A 20,000-nucleotide genomic window follows, 5' to 3' on the forward strand; every position below is an offset into this window, starting at 1 on the left:
CCAACCAACCAACCAACCAACCAACCAACCAACCAACCAACCAACCAACCAACCAAGCAACTCAATCAACCAAGCAACTCAACCAACCAACCAACTAACCAACCAACCAACCAACCAACCAACCAACCAAGCAACTCAATCAACCAACCAACCAACCAACCAACCAACCAACCTGTCAATTTACCAACTCAACCAACCAACCAATCAATCATTAAACCAACCAACCAATTAACTCAACCAACCAATCAACCAACCAACTTAACTAACCAGCCAACCAATCAATCAATCAGTCAACCAACCAACTCAACCAACGAAGCAACTCAACCAACCAACCAACCAACCAGTCAATTAACCAACTCAACCAACAAATCAAGCAACTAAATCAATCAATCAATCAATCAATCAATCAATCAATCAATCAATCAATCAATCAACTCAACCAATCAACCAACCAACCAACTTAACCAACCAACCAACAAACCAACCAACCAACCAACCAGTCAATTAACCCACTCAACCAACCAACCAACCAACCAACCAATCAATTAACCAACTCAACCGACCAACCAACCAACCAACCAACCAACCAATCAAATTAAATACCCCCTTATCAGACTTAGTCCCTGATTTGTCAGGGCTTGCCACAGCGAAATTAATTGTCCAAAATAAAATATAGATTAGAGTTTAAGTAAATATATTATGTATGAGTAAATATCATAGGTTTTTAGCATGATTTATGAAAGACGCTTTTATTCAAAAGATTATGCTTTTATTCAAAAGAGGGCGGAGCTACAAATGCCTGTGTGTCAGCATAGTGGCAGATTCAAAAACAAGCCTACCATCTTATGCTAATGAGGGAGAGATGGTCACTAGTGGGCGGGACTTTCCCCCTCTTATGACATCATACAAAGGGAGAATGCTAATCTGAGTGTTTCTGCAGACTTTCTATCAAGTCTTGTTATAAAAATATATAATTAGTACATTTGTACTATTAGAAGCTGGTAATATTCACACACTGCTGTCACACAACTGGGTTAAACTGCATATAAATGTAATTTTGTTCATAATAGGCCCCCTTTAAATTTGATAAACTCAGTGCCTGACTCAAACATTGCTGCACATGAAGATCTAACACAAAGATCTGATCATGTTTGGACTACTTATGAATGCATGTTGTTACAGTAGAGAAATATTATTCTTCAGTGTTTCAGTCCCGGTATAAATCATCTTGGAAGAAAGGCCTCGGCGGAGGAATGTCCTCATAATGTGTGGATAGGGTGAAAATGAGGGAGGGGAAAATATTACAGTTGGATCATTTTCCCGTACAGAAACGTGTGATGGAATTCAGAGCAGCCGCAGAATGATTTGGACAATCGCATCTCGTTTGCTTACAGTATTTACAGTACGGTCTGTTTAAATCCCTCTGTGATCTCAGAATACACTCGCTGAAACCTGACGCTTTTAGAACTTGGGGAGGTTGAAGAAAGATCATTGTATGTTTTGAGAATGATAAAGGAATGAGGTTTTGAGAGGTTTTTTCTTTGTGTGTTTCAGATTATGCAGGAGTACTGCTGGAGAATTAGTGTATATATATTAAACACACTGTGGCTCAGTGGTTAGAAGCAAGATGGTTGCTGGTTTGAGTCCCGGCTGGCTCAGTTGGCATTTCTGTGTGGAGCTTGCATGTTCTCCCCGTGTTGGTGTGGTTTTCCTCCAGGTGCTCCGGTTTCCCCCACAGTCCAAACACATGCGCTATAGGGGAATTGTCTGTAGTGAGTTTGTGTGAATGTAAGAGTGTATGGGTGTTTCCCTGTACTGGTACCGATAAAAGTCCAGAGAGAGAGAGGCCTAACTAAAGCTTAACTTCTCGACATTAGGTGAAAAATCGAATCTGTTGGAGGCGTCCAATAGATCAATACTGAAAAGTCCAAAGAGGGGGGGAGGGGGTGATCACCAGAATGGGGAAGTCCCAGAGTAAAATGAGAAAATATGATACACTGGTGTTTTGGAATATGGAAAAACTGGATCTTATTGGGCAGTTACAAGATTTAACTTGGGCCATCACCATAGGGTAGATCTGCTTCTGTGGGATAGCAGCGTAATTACAATAAGTGAAACTCGAGACATGACTTGCCACAGATAACTGTTGCGGGCGGGGTTAGGGGTTGGGTTAAGTCCTTGGCGTCTGGCTGAGATCAAGACCTTTCATTACGTTTGGCTAGCTAAAGCCATCTACTCCTGGGAGGTGGTAGTAATCAGGGGCCGTGCGATTTACTTCCAGAAGGAAGCTGAAATTGGTGGACACGTAATTAGAGCTATAAAAATTAACTTCGCGACTTTAGGTGAAAAATCAAATCTGTTGGAGGAGTCCAATAGATTAATAGGTACCGAAAAAGTCCAAAGTGGGGGGGTGATCACCAGAATAGGGAAGTCCCAGAGTAAAATGAGAAAATATGATACACCGGTGTTTTGGAATATGGAAAAACTGTCTTTATGCTGTTTTCATCTGTTTTTATATTATTTCTTTCTATTTTATTGATAAACACGTCTTATTGTGCAGGGTGTATGATAGGGTCCAAAGAATTAAAGGAAGCTGCTTGCTTGGAAACGGCTGAATGAGGTTTTGTGTGCATGTGTAAAGCATCATGTTGTTACTCTGGTTTTCTCAGCTTGTGTCAGATCAGACATTGAGCACTGCTAGAAAGACTGGGAGACTCTTCAATAAGACGATGTGTTTGTCTTTCAGGACTGCACTCAGCAGCTGATCAATCTGAAAGTAATTAACTGACATCATCAGGCTGTCTGCTCCATTCTCACTGCTCTTTAAACATCTCTGTGTGTCTGCTCAATATGTGCTGGAGGAGTCTGGCAAAGCAAGGAAGACATTTTTAGACAGATTTTAAAATAGCATTAATACAGGCTTGTTCCTAACACAGAAGAATACATTTAAAAAAGGTTATTGTGCTTTTTATAATCTCAATATGAGGCTTTATGTACAGCCAGTGTTTATCAACCAATATTGAACGTCCGGTGGAAGGTTTATCTGACTATTTTCTACTTTTTAAGGTTGCTTTTACAGCATCAATGTTGTAACGTAATTAAAATATACTCCGATAAATAGACTTTAGCATTTGTTTAGTTGTTAGTTGTCTTTGCTTTAGAAAACACAAGAATTAGCGCTTAAGAATAGTTTGAAAAAAATATTGCAGCAGAAAGCACGAGAGGGTATCTAGACCAGTGTTTCCCAACCCTGTTCCTGAAGGCACACCAACAGTACACATTTTCAACCTCTCCTTAATCAAACACACCTGAATCAATAACATCATAATTATCATAACATCAGAAGAGACTCCAACACCTGAAGTTAATGGGTCAGAAAAGGGAGACATCCAAAATATGTACTGTTGGTGTGCCTCCAGGAACAGGGTTGGGAAACACTGATCTAGACACAGCCACTGAGTGCCTGTAAACAGAAACTTTGTAACAAAACCCCGCCTCTGAGCTCTTCTGATTGGTCCACTGCTATGGAACTGACAGTGATGAGTGCAGCTGCTTGTGAAAGTTGAAGTTCTTTTAACTTAAAATTGCGTCTAAGAAAACGCATAGCTTCAAAAGATGCAGGACACAAGCGTAGCAGTAACATACATCTGTAAAGGGCATGTTTACATTGAAAAACAATAGAGAAGTAGCGCATTGGAAAGAAAAAACCCATTCTGTGTGAACCGCTAATGGCAGAAGATCAGTTGTAAAGAGGAAAAAACATGCCGAAATACACTACCGCTCAAAAATTTGGGGTCAGTTTTTTTTCTTTATTTATTTTTTAAATAAAATTATTCTGTTCATCAAGATGGCATTTATTAAATATAAAAAATTGGTTAAATATTTATTAAATATTTATTACTTATTGTATGTAGTTTCAAATGAAATTATTACTCCAGTCATTATTGCTTTTATTATCATTACCATTTATAATAATAATAATAATAATAATAATAATAATATTAATAAATAATTAATTTCAGAGTGATTTCTGAAGGATCATGTGACTCTCACGACTGAATCTGAAAATGAATCATTAAAATCACTGGAACAAATTATAAAGTTAAATTATAAACTACTTTTGAACGATATTTGAGGAAGTTAATGCAGCCTTGGTGAGCAGGAGAAGCTTATTTTAACACACTTAAAAATCAGACTGAACCCAAACTTTTGACCAGGAGCGTAGGTGTTTAGCTCCGCCCACTTATATGAAACCCTAATAATGATGTACTCTCACTTCCCATACATTCTTAATATACTTAAATATGTGTATATGTGTAGCAGTGAATCTACAATGTATGGTTTCTAGTAAAAAATCAAGAACAAATTAATAGGTTCATATTTAATTGTCTTTATTGTGATGGTGTATTTGGCAAAGCTTCATGGGAATGTAGTTCCTCCCGCCCCTTAAAGTCAAAAACACAGTGCCAGTCGTATACACAGGAAAGTATTCAGACCCCCTTACATTTCTTGTTATATTGCAGCCATTTGCTAAAATCATTTATTTTATTTCCTCTCTAATGTGCACGCAGCAGCCTATATTGACAGGAATAACACAGAATTGTTGACATTTTTGCAGATTTATAAAAACTGAAATATCACATGCTCCTAAATATTCAGACCCTTTGCTCTGTATTTAGCTGAAGCCCCCTTTTGATCTAACACTGCCATGAGTCGATGCAACAAGTTTTTACCACCTGGATTTGGGGATCTTCTGTCATTCCTCCTTGCAGATCCTCTCAAGTTCTATCAGGTTGGATGGTAAACATTGGCGGACAGACGTTTTCACGTCTCTTCAGAGATGCTCAATTGGGTTTAAGTGAGGGCTCTGGCTGGGCCATTCAAGAACAGTCACGGAGATGTTGTGAAGCCACTCCTTTGTTATCTTACCTGTGTGCTTAGAGTCATATATATGTTTGTTAGCGGTACACATATCATCATTTTGCTGTGGTGAGACCTAAAGTAAGGAATAAAACAAATGAGAGCTGTATATCTGTTCAGTTTTACATGCGATCTGACCTTTACTTTTCCTGCTCATCTTATATATCTTTTTATTGATAGTTTGGCGTCTTTTATTAAATTGTGTGTAACATGGATACTGTAAAATAGACATTTTTCATAGTAAATCAAACACCATTTTTTGTATTTGTGAAAATGTTGTCAATAATATTTAATAACTGTTGAATCTTTTTCTGTTTTTGGTTTAGCGGCAAAGGTTGAGGTGAAGGAGGAGGTGCCAACCGTTGCAGGAAAAGTGGACGGAGAAAAGGAGAAAAAGAAGAAGGAAAAAGAGAGCAAAAAGGAAGGAAAAGGTGCAAAAGAAGAGGAGAAAGAGGAACCGGCAAAGAAGAAAGGAGAGAAGGGAGAGAAAGGAGCACCAAAGAAAGAAGCGTCAGACGGAGGGAAAGGTAAAAAAGGAGGAGGAGAGAAAGCAGAGGAGAAAGGAGGTGCCAAGAAGCCTGCGAAGAAATAAACACTTACACACACCTCAGTGGTGTCTCCGCGCAACTTTCATCCGCCATTTTTTATTTTTTGTAAGAAAATTTATAAATGTACATTTACAGAATATTTTATTTGTAAATAGCAAATCGTGACAATAAATGATTCTCTTAATTATACACTTTCATTTATTTCTTATTCACACCATACACATGATCAGCACTAAATAATACAACACTGGTGTACTCAGAACGGCCCGGTTTCACTTATGTAGCATAAACAACAACATCAACAAACAAACAAAAGGAAATTTCACATTTAAAGTGCCCCTATTATGGATTTCGGAAAACGCTCTTTCATGCAGTGCGTCACACAGCTCTAAGTGAATGAAAACACCCTGCAGAGTCTGAATCTGAACATGCACCGCATGTAAAGTTATTCATTCAGTTTCCTTCAGCTTAGTCCCTTTGTTCATCAGGGGTCGCCACAGCGGAATGAACCGCCAACTATTCCAGCACATATTTTACGCAGCGGATGACCTTCCAGCTGTACCTCAGTACTGGGAAAAACCAATACACTCTCACATTCACACACACACTCATACAATACGGGCAATTTAGTTCATCAATTCCCCTATAGCGCATGTGTTTGGACTGTCGGGGAAACCGGAGCACCCGGAGGAAACCCACGCCAACACGGGGAGAACATGCAAGCTCCACACAGAAATGACAACTGGCCAGCGGACAACAGGACTCAAACCAGCGGCCTTCTTGCTGTGAGGTGACAGTGCTAACCACTGATCCACCGTGTAGCCCCTTTCAACACTTCATAATCCATTAGTTGGGCATTCACAATCCAACATGTGCTGTAGGCCAATCACAACAGACTAATTAGCATCATGCAAAGAGGGGTTCAGAAAAACACTTTATTGTGCGACTTGTGCAGTCATTACGCAAATAACATGAAAAATAAATGCATATCACGCGTCAGTAGGGCAGCGCGGTGGCTCAGTGGTTAGCAATGTCGACTCACAGAAAGAAGGCCACTGGTTCGAGTCCCGGCTGGGCCAGTTGGCATTTCTGTATGGAGTTTGCATGTTCTCCCCGTGTTGGTGTGGGTTTCCTCCGCGTGCTCCAGGTTTCCCCCACAGTTCAAACACATGTGGTATAGGGGAATTGATGAACTAAACTGGCTGTAGTGTAATGCGGTGTTCACACCAGACGCAGAACGCGCATCAAGCGTGAGTGATTTACATGTTAATTCAGTGCAAAAGCGCGAATAGACATCCTGTGGCGTGATACGCGCGAATGGCACAATACGCGTGGCGCAAATTGAGCGAATGGCGCAGCGCAAATGGCATGAATTACGCGGTGCGAATAGCGCGATACACGCGAATGACTTGGCGCGAATTGAGCATTTTGCATGTTTGACGCACTTAACGCGCGAAACGCTGGAGTTCAAAAATCTGACCTTCAGTGGACATTCACGCCACGCTAACCAATCAGGAGCTTGCTCTTGTGGGGGCCTGATTGTGACGTAGGGACTGTTGTTGGTGTCCCGGGGGAAATCCTCCAGCCGACGCCGACAACAGTACATCAAACTGGGCTCGGCTCAGTCAGAAGCACAGCTGAAAGCCTTCGTCATCCAGGTTAAGTTTCTGGAGGAGTTTATGAGCTCACAGAGCTGGATGCACCTCTGAAAGGATCTAGTGGACTCAGACACGGCGCTAAACGTATCGACGCTGTTTTTCAGATTTCATAAAGCATATTAACACTGTTATTTTCTCAATAAAATCCATGTTAGCCATTTAGCAACGAAGCTACAGTCACAGGGCAGACAGAAGCCATGCCCATGACGCGAATCCGCATCTGTTCTGAAGTTTCAATTTTCACGCACGAATGAAGCGAGTAAACTCAAATGTTCACGTGTCTATTTACACGTGAAGAGCACGATTTAACTGCGTGTTCCGCGTCTGGTGTGAACACAGCATAAGAGTGTGTGTGAGAATGTGTGTGTATGGGTGTTTCCCAGTACTGGGTTGTGGCTGGAAGCTGCGTAAAACATATGCTGGAATAGTTGGAGGTTCATTCCGCTGTGGTGACCTCAGATAAAGAGGCTAAGCCAAAGGAATATTAATGAATGTCAATAAAAATGTGTGTTTGTTTTATATTTAAGCATGTCTACCTGTTCTCAGAGACTCCCAAGACCAAAACAAGAACTTTTCATAATCCATGATAGCTGCACTTTAAAACAAATTCAAAGAAGAGTTAAAAACATAAAGCTTTCATCATTTACTCCTCAAGTGCTTTAATGCTGCTTGGAACTTGGTCGTAATTCAGAAAAGAGCAGTAAATGCTGAAGCAATTGTCTTTTTTTTGGTCAAAATATTCATTGCAAATGCATCTTTCCTAAAAAGTACATGAAGCGTGATGCTAAAATGCGCAATACTTTGTAAAGCAGCTATTGAATGCTGTAAAAATAAAATCTACACAACACTTCAATAATTAATAACTTAACGACACATCAATCCTTTCCAGCCATCATATCGTAATCAACCTCAACTGAGCACCAAGACATACAAAGTGCAAAAATAGATGACATTTTATAAATAATACAACAGAAGTCGTCTGTTCTCAGATTCAAGCTTAAATTTTCAGAACAAACAAAACAAGCAAAAACGTCTATTTCAATTGTAACATTAAACTGGAGCATGTTTGAAATTGAAACGTTTTTCTCTCTTTCTTGATTAACTTTCCTTTGACATGCCGTTAACATTCCAGAGACAGGAACACATTTAGCTCGTAATGTTTGATGTGTTGTGTAAACACGATATTAACGTATGTACATGGAGTAACAAAAAGCAGCATTAGATTATACATAACAGACCGCGAAAATACCACCGAATATGTGACTTTTTGATTTAGTGGCTAATTCATTTCGTATACATTTTAGTACGATTTGCTCATCCCCCAATGACGATTTAAGAGTAGTGTTTGGTTTTGGCAATGCCTCCTTTTAAAAATTGTACATTTTCGTATGACTGAATTCATACGAATGAGCCAATAAACTGACAAAACCTGAAATAGTTACGTTTCCTCATGAGATCAGGCTAAAAATACAGACCTGAGGGAAATCCTAGCACAGACTCTTTACTTTCTTACGGCTGCAGGAACTAAAAGTATAAACAATGACTGTAATTTGGCATGATCATCTCAGTAATACCAACGATATCTCACGTCTATGCGTAACTTGGCTTATTCGTATGAATTTGTACAATCTCATTTGTACATTTTTGTACATCCCAAAAATGACGGTCAGGTTTAAGGGTGGGGTTTGGTTTTAAACCACGCCTCATTTTAAAAATTCGTATATTTTTGTACGACTGAACTCTTACAAATTAGCTACTAAACTTACAAAACATATTATAGTTACGTTTCCTCGTGAGATCAGGCTGAAAATACTGATTTGAGTGAAAACCCAGCACATACCTTTCATCTTCTTACAGCTGCAGGAACTAAAAATATAAATGACGAATGTAATTTGGCATGATTCTCTCACATACAATACCCACGATCTCTCACGTCAATTCGTAACTATTTGATTTAGTGACTAATTCATATGAATTTATACGAGCTCATTCAAACATTTTAGTACAATATCCCCCAATGACGGTTTGGTTTAGGGGTGGGGTTTTGACCACACCTCCTTTTTAAAAATTTACATTTTCGTACGTCTGAACTGAAAAACGTAAAATAGTTACATTTCCTCAAAAGATTAGACTGAAAATACAGACTTGTGAAATGGGCTGCGGTTTGGTTTTGGCCACGCCTTCTTTTAAAATTTGTACAATTTTGTATAAATCGTATAAAACGTTTCGTTCAGAATGTAAACTAGTTACTCTTCCTCGTGAGATCAGGCTAAAAATACTGACTTTAGTGAAATCTCAGCACACACTCTTTACTTTCTTACAGCTGCAAGAATAAAAAATATAAACGACTGTAATTTGGCATGATCCTCTCACATACAGTAAAATCAACGCTAACGTCAATTCGTAACTATTTGATTTAGTGGCTAATTCATATTAGTTTGTTTGATCTCATTCATACATTTTAGTAGGATTTGATCATCCCCCAATGACGGTTGGGTTTAGGGGTGGGGTTTGGTTTTGGCCATGCCTTCTTTTAAAAACTGATGTATTTTAAAAATTATCGCGTACGAATTAGCTACTAAACTTACAAAATGTAATATGGTTAAGTTTCCTTGTGAGATCAGGCTGAAAATACTGACTTGAGTGAAATCTCAGCACACACTCTTTACTTTCTTATTGCTGCAAGAACTGAAAATATAAACGACTGTAATTTGGTGTGATCCTCTCATATACAGTGATACCAATGCTATCTCATGCCAATTCGTAACTATTTGATTTAGTGGTTGATTCGTATGAATTTGTACAATCTTATTCGTACATTTTAGTAAGATTTACTCATCCACCAATGATGGTTGGGTTTAGAGGTGGGGTTTGGTTTCGGCCACGCGTTCTTTCAAAACTCATAAATTTTCAAAATTAGCTTGTACGAATTAGCTGCTAACCTTACAAAACGTAAAAAGTTGTTTCCTCTTGAGTAAAGTCCTAGCAAACACTATTTGCTTTCTTACGGCTGCAAGAAGTAAAAATATAAACGACTGTAATTTGGCATGATCCTCCAATTCGTAACTATTTGATTTAGCAGCTAATTCGTATAAATTTGTACGATCTGATTCGTATTCATTTTTGTAGGATTTCCTCATCCCACAAAGACAGTTGGGTTTAGGGGTGGGGTTTGGTTTTGGCCACGCCTCTTTAAAAAAAAACATACATATTCGTATGACTGAACTCGAACTACGAATTAGCTACTAAATTGACAAAACTTAAAATAGCTACATTTTCTTCATGAGATCAGGCTGAAAACACTGATTTGGGTGAAATCCCTGCGCACACTCTTTACTTTCTAATGGCTGCAGGAACTAAAAATATAAACGACTGTAATTTGGCATGATCCTCGCACATGCAGTAAAATCAACGCTAACGTCAATTCGTAACTATTTGATTTAGTGGCTAATTCATATTAATTTGTATGATCTTATTCATACATTTTAGTAGGATTTGCTCATCCCCCAATGACGGTTGGGTTTAGGGGTGGGGTTTGATTTAGGCCACGCCTCCTTTAAAAAAACATACATATTCGTATGACTGAACTCGTACGAATTAGCTACTAAATTGACAAAACTTAAAATGGTTACATTTTCTTCATGGATCAGGCTGAAAACACTGATTTGGGTGAAATCCCTGCGCACACTCTTTACTTTCTAATGGCTGCAGGAACTAAAAATAAAAACGACTGTAATTTGGCCTGATCCTCTCACATACCATAATAACATACATTATATAAACGCCCGACTGTGACTGTAATAGCACGAGAAGGCTTTTCAAGATGAAATCTATACATAAACATATAAGAGAGTCATTCATTATGTGATAATGGGGGAAAGTGAGGAATATATTCAGTAAACAGCTCTCGAGAGGATTTTATCCATGAATTCCCTGAAAATCGTACAGTACGGTTCATCATACCTGTAACTTATTTACTAGAAAGCCAAGAGTTTTTGAAGTAAAAGAAATAACAGAGGATAAAAGGACAGTACAGTAAGTGAGGTGTTGCCAAAGAATATACAGTAATTCATTTTAATAGCTGTCAACAGATCAGTATTTGTTCTGCATTTATCTTCTTTATATTACTGAAAATATTAATCACTTTTAATTTGTTGAATGCTAAACTAGCAATATTTTAAGTGTATATATATATTGTAAAATTATTATTTTTACTGTATTTCATTTGGGTTTATCTTTAATATTAAGACCAGTTCTCACTTTTCTACACACAAACGAAGCCTCAAATCGTGTGTCCTGTTAAATGAGGCTGCATGTAAGAATATATTAAAGCTCTGTTTACTGCCAATGTGTGAACAGCTTGTAATGCAACATAAACAAAAAGCCCTTCCAGATTTCCTAGGTTGTTTGTGAAAGCCTTTGAGATGAATATGGGATATTTTTCACCAGTAAAATAATAAAAAATGTGCCTCAATGCTTCAATGAACATGAATTACATGAATATAAAGCTCCAGGAACAATAACACTGTACTATAATGCTACAGAGAATGGATTCATTTACACTATTGTCCACTACACTATTGTCACTATACTCAATTGAGTAAGTCTAATGAGCTAATCTGTCAGCATGATGCAGGTCAATTCATTCATAAATGTCCATTTTCCTATGATCATATGATTTCCTAAATGCTTTCATATTTTTTGGGGGGTTACTGAGAGAAAAGTGTACGGCATACAATTAGATATGTTAGATATATAAATTAGATTTAGATCTGGATGTTCATTCTTGGTCATTTGCTGATGGTATTTACACTTTTTTATTGTCTTAATTCAGTGAATTAAATGAACTTTGTTTATTGCTTATAGTTAATCAGACTATGGGTCGGTCCCAAATGATCCCTTGTCCTTTAGGTCTGCACTTTCATGATGAATGAGTGAGCAGAATAACAGCCACAAAGGGAGCACCTGCAAACCTTCTGAAAGCTTCAATGATGGATAGGAAGGCCTACAAGTCTTGTGGACTTGTATTGCACAAGTGATCCATTTAAGACTGAACCTATTTAATGATTTTCCCATTTGAACAATAAAAAAGGGCTTATAAAACGCATCCGTTTCACACTGAAAGCTACCTAAATTGAACCTTTGTGTGCTGCTGGGGATGTTTTCATCCACTCTGGGCTGATTTTGAGGCTTAATTTGGCCACAACCTTCTCTGTGTTTCAGCAAATGAAATGATCTTTGGTGACAAATCTTACTCTGACACATATTTTGGGAAAACGCTTTTGGAATTTTTCCAAAAACTCAAAAATACAATCTAGGCAAATTGACTACCCTTTTGTTATATTGGTGGCTGTTTTTTTGCCCCATTGACATCCATTATCATCAAATATTTTGATCCCGAAAGCCATGACAGCATTTAATCGTGCATTCTTGATTGTTGCTGGTACAGTTTGTGATTTTTATTGTTGATCATCAGTTACACTGTAAAAAAGCTTAGTTTCTGGCTTCTATATAGAGTATAGTGTGTGAGAGAGATCTTTGCACACTTACCCTGATATGTTTGAGAAAATAAAAACAAGCCTCTCAGAACATTCATCATTCATTTTTCTGCCGCTTTTCCGGGGCCGGGTCATGGGGGCTGCAGTCTTAAGTGAGAACCGCAGACTTCCTTCTCCCCAGACACTTCCGTCAGCTCCTCCGCGGGGATCCTGAGGCGTTCCCAGGCCAGCCGAGAGACATAGTCCCTCCAGCGTGTCCTAGGTCTTCCCCAAGGCCTCCTTCCGGTGGAACATGCCTGGAACACCTCCCTAGGTAGGCGTCCAGGAGGCATCCGAAACAGATACCCGAGCCACCTCAGCTGACTTCTCTCGATGTGGAGGAGCAGCGGCTCTACTCCGAGCTCCTCCCGGGTGTCAGAGCTCCTCATCTTATCCAAAAGGCCTGCTACCCTTCGAAGGAAACTCATTTCAGCCTCTTATATCCGAGATCTTGTCCTTTCGGTCCTGGCCCAAAGCTCATGACCGTAGGTGAGCGTAGGAACGTAGATTGACCGGTAAATCGAGAGCTTTGGCTTTCGGCTCAGCTCCTTCTTCACCACAACGGACCAGTACATCGACTACATTACTGCTGCCACTGCACCAATCCACCTGTCAATCTCACGTTCCATCCTTCCCTCACTTGTGAACAAAACCCTGAGGTACTCAAACTCTTCCACCTGGGGTAAGGACTTTCCTCCAACCTGGAGATGGCAAACCACCTTTTTCCGGTGGAACACCATGGCCTCGGACTTGGAGGTGCTGATTCTTATCCCAGCCGCGTCACACTCGGCAGCAAACCACCCCAGTGCATGCTGAAGGTCCATGTTCGATAAAGCCAACAGAACAACATCGTCTGCGAATAACAGAGATGAAATCTTGTGGTCCCCGAACCGGACCCCCTCCAGCCCAAGGCTGGGCCTTGAAATTCTGTCCATAAAAATTATGAACAGAATTGGTGACAAGGTCCCTCGCAACTCTACAAATGCATTCTTTCACATTACATTAACATCTCTTGTGCAAATAAATCAGGAACAGCAGCTACGCTAATTGTTTTCTAAACATGAATATGACAGATTTCATGCATGCTATCAAAAGGGTTGATGCTGCCAACTGATAATCAACTATTAAAATGAGTAAATTTACCTCTTCTCAACAGGGAAAACTACCAACATCAAGAACCCATGATTATATGGTGTCATGGCTTTGCAATCAATTATAATGGAAGTCAATGGGGCAAAAACAGCCCCCAACATAATGAAAGGATAGTCAATTTGAACATTACACAAAGGTTAATAAGGGGTAAGAGGTCATATTCAAACTGGAACCACTCAAAATAGCTTAGCAACTCTGAACCATACCAGAACAAATCTAATTATTGACCAAAATATAAGTGATCGCTTAGCTGTGATGTATTGAATGGTTAAGGCAGCCCAAACATTAGCCTGAAAACGAAAAGCACACACTTACAAACAAAATAAACATTATTAACAAAATAAAAATTGTCGACATTACACCAGTGGCAAAATCACTTCATTATCACTGCCAATAAAGCAATCTCAAGAGGGAATCACCTTTTGTTTTTATGGTCAACACAGCGTGGCGAGATTTGGCAACAAATGAGACGCAAACGCTCAAGGCTTAAATATCACATTTTCTACTGTTAAATAAAAGACTGCTAAAATAATACAAAGATGGCCTCTACTGGCATCTGTTTGGACTAGTGTAAATAAGATGACATTAGTGCTGATCAAAAACATTACGCATTTAAAAATAACATGAGAGTCTTATTTACAATTGACGGTCTCACGATGCTTCATATGACGTGATCCTGATGCAAACTCACCCTTCTTCATGTATGGAGGTGATATGACGACCTGAAAGCACCGCAGTTGCTTGTCTACGATGCAAATATCTAAAATAAAAAAATCCAAAGCAAAATCTGTTCTCCTCCTCCAAATGCTGCTGGTGAAGATGCTGTAGAAGCTTCCAGACTCGTGGCTCATTTCTCCAGTCTTTCTCTGTGTCTCCAGCTGATGGTCCAACAACAGCAATTGTAAGGAAATCCTGAGAAGCGAAGGACTATATTGTCCTATATTGAATCCTTCAATATATCTAGCATTTGTCCATCAGTAAAGTCACATGACGGTTTCTCTTTCCTCCTCCACCACTGGAATGGTTTTCTCCATCTGGAAGTTCTTTGAAGGCTCTTCCTCCTGTATGTGGAGCTCGTGACCCGAAGACGGGATGGAGTTTTCTGAGACGGAGCCGTTCTTCACGTATCCCGGAAGGTTTCTGTGGCCGTTAATGGTGACGGGCCCCAGTCGGGTGGTGAGGTGAAGGGCCAGCGGACCCCGCGCCGTCACATTCGTAACACTGGTGTGAGAAACCATGGGTCCATAGCTGTATGTGTTACTGCCACTCCTGGCTTTTCTCTTGAAGTCCAGAGCAAGAGTCCTTCTATTCCAGGACTTCTTGATTTCTGCTTGAACCTAAAGAGTGTGGAAAATATCTGTGAATTTAACAGTTCTTTTGTCAATCTGTGTGCACTAAAGAAATGATATCATAAGATTTACTCAGTTTTTTTAAGGTAAGCAGTTGCAAATAATTTATATGGCCTGAATTTAAACAAACAAATTAAGTTGAACATTAATAAATGGGATTTTTAAAAAAATTCAGCCTATATAAACTGTTTGCAACAATTCTGAAAGCGATTTCCTGCATGCTTATGACAATTGTCATTTAGTTATGTCATTTTAAATGCAACGGTGATTGTTTTTGAGATGTTTGTATGACCACTTGACAAAACCAAGATGGCAAATCCTGTCAATGTCTTTGTCATGTCAACTTAACATTACCAAGACCACATTACATGACATAAATCTGTCATAAACGTGTCAAAAATTACCCAGAATAACAAAGTCCACTAAAGGAGGTCGAGCATTTTCATATATGGCTCCTAATCTCTGGAATAGATAGTCCAAGACACTTTCTCAGTATAAAACTAGATTAAAAATGTATCTTTTTAGTTAAGAATATACACAATCTATTATATTCACCTTATTCTCTGCGTACGAGTGGGCGCAGCCATTTGAATCATTTTGGCTCAAAACTTCCGGTCTCATTCACTTTCATTCATTTTTAAAGGTTAAAAACAGCTCGGTTTGCTGCTTGGTGTTGCAAACTGATATTTTCTTATTATATTATTCTACTTTGTCTGTATTGTAATGCAAACACTTGTTTGTAGAGTAAGTAGTTTGACCGTTTTTTGCCGTTTATTATTTCTAGTTATTTCTCCCATAGGCAACTGAATCAGAAGTTCTAAAACAATCGCAAAAATGCGCGCACTTCCGCATTGAAGAATAAGGTCAATAGGATACGGTTAAATTCAACTCTACAAATGCATTCTTTCACATTATATTAATATATCTTGTGCAAATAAAGTATGAACAGCAGCTATGCTAATTGATTTCTGAACATGAACATGAGATTTCATGCATGCTTACTGCAATTGCTATTAAGTATCATTCGTTCAGTTATGTCGCTTTAAATGCGAAGTTGATTGTTTGAGATGTTTATATGACCACTCGACAAAACCAAGATGGCAATTTATATCAATGTCTTTGTCATGTCAACTTGACATTACCAAGACCACATTACATGGCATAAATCTGTCAAAAACGTGTCAAGTGTTACCCAAAATAACAAAGTCCACTAAAGGAGGTCGAGCATTTTCATATATGGCTCCTAAACTCTGGAATAGCCTTCCTGATAATGTCCAAGACACTTTCTCAGTTTAAAACTAGATTAAAAACGTAACTTTTACCTAAGCATATATACAATGCATCATATAACTGAAGGATACAGTTAAATTAAACTTTTTAAATGTATTTTTTTTTACTTTACATGAATATATTTAGTGCAACTAAATTATGAACATTATGAAAATTAAATGTTTTCTGAACATGAAAATGAACGAGATTTCATACATGCTTATGACAATTGTCATTAAGTGTCTTTCTCTCAGTTACGTCATTTTAAATACAAAGGTTATTGTTTTTGAGAGTCTTTATGAGCGCTTGACAAAACCAAGATGGCCCACTAAAGGAGGTCGAGCACTTTTATATATGGCTCCTAAACTATAGATAATAGGAATTAAAAATGTATCTTTTTAGTTAAGCATATAGACAGTGCATCATATAACTGTAGGATTAGTTAAATTTAACTCTAAATGCATTCTTTTACATTACATTGATATCTCTTGTGCAAATAAATTATGAACAGCAGCTACGCTAATTGTTTTTCTTTGTTCTCTATCCTCTAGATTGTGCAGTGCTACTCGATCAGAGATGATACCAACCCTACAATGACTTGAAGAGATCAAAAGTTCTCAATACACACTTCATTGAACATGTATTATTATTATATATATATACAAATTATTTGTTTTGGAAGGACACCATATATACCTGCAGGTTAACTATATACTGCCAACCCTTTACACAACTCCTTAACATTTCTGATATTGACTGTTATGTAATGATGTGCACCTTTTGTGAAGGATAATTATTGTGAAAAGAGCTATACAAGTAATCAAACTAAATAGGATTGAACTTTATATATGTTGTAATATGACAGTAAAACATCTGGATGCTTTTGGTCCTTGACTATGATTGGTTGAGCCTCTTCTTGGTGTTGAAAGATGACTGCAGAAACACACACCTGTGACCTCATTACATCAGTGTTTACTGCACCACGGTGTCTCTGTGTTTCTCGGCAACCATTCAGATTTCTCAATTACACTGGAGTAAAAATAAGTCATTCAAATTTCTGGTAACTCTATTTCTTTACATTAGTGAATATGAAATACATTATAATATGCTCTGAACAGTAAAAAAATATTATGTTCAGCATACTTCATTTAATATGTAGGGTATTTTACTTGTGACAATGGTAATCTAAATAACCCTGTAGTAAAGCACTCAGTATTACAAAATCATAATCCCATTTATACACCCCAGAAGAATAGGATGGTCCCTCAGCTGCAGTTATAGGAGCTATAGGAGGCTGTCTTTTTGTTCAGTAAATGTGCTTTAATGCTTTAATTTCAGATCATTGCAGACCTTATTTTTCAATGCAAGCAAGCTATTTTCTATGAATGAGTGCTGAGTTCTATGGTGATTTTCATCCACACACACATGTGGTGTCCCCATAAATGCATATCTTTTTATACTGACCTTGTGATTTTGTTTATTTCAGATAACCTCACAGATACCCTGCAGTTTTAGATGAACATCATTACATTTTAATTAATTTGTTTTATTAAGACACACACACAAACACACACACGGCAATAGCTTTGCTAAAATTAATTAAATCTTCATAATTTAAAGGAGTCAGGAAGGATAATTTAAATTAATTTATTTTAATATAATTTGAAGCCAATAAATATGTCTTCTTTTGAGTAGAGATTGCAATTTAAGAGTGTAAAACTGTGTAATACTAGATGATATTTTGATGCATTATGATTCGCAGAACAAAATCTAATTCATTAAGAGTGAGATAAACTATATGTAAAGCAAGATCTGAAAATAAACTGTGTGGTTTAAATGGCAGTTTGGAAATAAGCCAACACTTATACTGTTGTGTTTGTCTGGTAGCAAAATAGTCTGACATTATTAATGTAGTATCTGATATCCAGTCTTATAACGCAGTATGTTACACTCAGACTGAGATTAGCTGCTTTTTGAAGAAGATCAGATGTAGATTTAATGTTACATATAATGTCATAAAAATGTTAGGTTACTTATATAAACAGAGCAAAGTGGACCTAGTGCTGAACCTTGAGGCACACTTAAAAAAAACACACATTAAATATTCTGATTTCCACAAAAGTCTTGTCTTCTATCCAAGTTTTAGGAACAACAGATAAAAACTTGACTTCTCAATAATATTCATGTCTGGTGACTGGGCTGGCCAATCCTGGAGCACCTTGACCTTCTTTGCTTTCAGGAGCTTTGATGTGGAGGCTGAAGTATGAGAAGGAGCGCTATCCTGGTGGAGAATTTGCCCTCTCCTGTGGTTTGTAATGTAATGGGCAGCACAAATGTCTTGATACCTCAGGCTGTTGATGTTGATCATCCACTCTGCAGATCTCTCTATACACCTCCATACTGAATGTAACCCCAAACCATGATTTTTCCTTCACCAAACTTGACTGATTTCCATGAGAATCTTTGGTCCATGTGGATTCCAGTAGGTCTTTTGCAGTATTGATGATGATTGGGATGCAATCAACAGATGATCCATCAGAAAAATCCACCTTCTGCCACTTTTCCAAATGATCAACAAGAAGTCAAGTTATGATTTGTTCCTCTTACAACTGGAATCGATGACTAGACTTTTGTCAGAATCGTTTCCACACAAGTATTAGATTTGAGGTTGTCTGGTACCACAATCCTATGACTTTATTAATGTAGTATCTGATATCCAGTCTTATAACGCAGTATGTTGCACTCAGACTGAGATTAGCTGCTTTTTGAAGAAGATCAGATGTAGATTTAGGATGGCACATATAATGTCATAAGCATACTGTTAGGTTATGTACATAAATAGATCAATATTAGTGGTCCCAGTGCTGAACCTTGGGGCACATCATTAAAAAACACATTAATATCAAGTGTTCTTATTCAGTACTATCATTTCCTTTCTGTACTGCAGGTTTGATATGCTAATAGCATACAGTTTATGCAAAAGATGTTTAAGCAAATCATTCTTAACTTCAACTGCTAGTTTATTTCCATAAAAAAATTAATAATAATAAATCAAAAAGAACAGTCAGAGGAACAAATGTTGAATAAACGCTTCAGCAGTCATCAAAGTGCCATGAAATATTGTATTAGCATCTCTAATTTGATTAATTTAATGTGGCAGTAATTTGATTTCATTCCAGATGTGATTAGCATTCTTAAAACAAGTGTGGAGAAAAAAAACAGTAGTGTTACAGGGATTAGCCTTGCCTGTATTTTTTTTCGCAGTCAGCATTACACCTTGACAAAATGCTGACTGTGCTTTGTCTAAAAAGAGTAATAAGATCAGGGGGGATCCACAGGAGAGGCTTCACCTCGACCCCGAGTACAGTATATTTCAACAAACTGGAGCAAATATATGACCTCAGTGTAAAGAAGATGGAGGTATCTTGTATTTTAGGTTTCGGTTATCCGTCTCAGTTATAGCAAACTGATCTTTACTAAATAACTCTTTTTTTTTTAAATTTATTTATTTTGTAGTTTAATCTGACAATTTAAGGTGCATTTACATAACAACATTGTTCTCCAGAA

At 37.9% G+C, this 20,000-nt stretch overlaps 2 protein-coding genes across 2 annotated transcripts in view; one reads left to right on the plus strand and one right to left on the minus strand.

Annotated features, from left to right (window-relative positions):
- The window catches only part of tmie (transmembrane inner ear), a 44,346-nt gene extending 38,719 nt beyond the window's left edge, over window positions 1-5,627 (plus strand). The window contains exon 4 of the mRNA XM_056465600.1: window positions 5,247-5,627. Coding sequence (XP_056321575.1) covers window positions 5,247-5,512 — 266 coding nt within the window. The 3' untranslated portion in view covers window positions 5,513-5,627. The remainder of the gene's footprint in view (window positions 1-5,246) is intronic.
- Window positions 5,628-11,262: 5,635 nt separating this feature from the next.
- The window catches only part of pth1r (parathyroid hormone 1 receptor), a 156,553-nt gene continuing 147,815 nt past the window's right edge, over window positions 11,263-20,000 (minus strand). Inside the window, exon 13 of the mRNA XM_056470741.1 lies at window positions 11,263-15,152. Coding sequence (XP_056326716.1) covers window positions 14,799-15,152 — 354 coding nt within the window. The 3' untranslated portion in view covers window positions 11,263-14,798. The remainder of the gene's footprint in view (window positions 15,153-20,000) is intronic.

Source organism: Danio aesculapii, chromosome 2, assembly GCF_903798145.1.
Source record: "Danio aesculapii chromosome 2, fDanAes4.1, whole genome shotgun sequence".
Classification (NCBI taxonomy): Eukaryota; Metazoa; Chordata; class Actinopteri; order Cypriniformes; family Danionidae; genus Danio; species Danio aesculapii.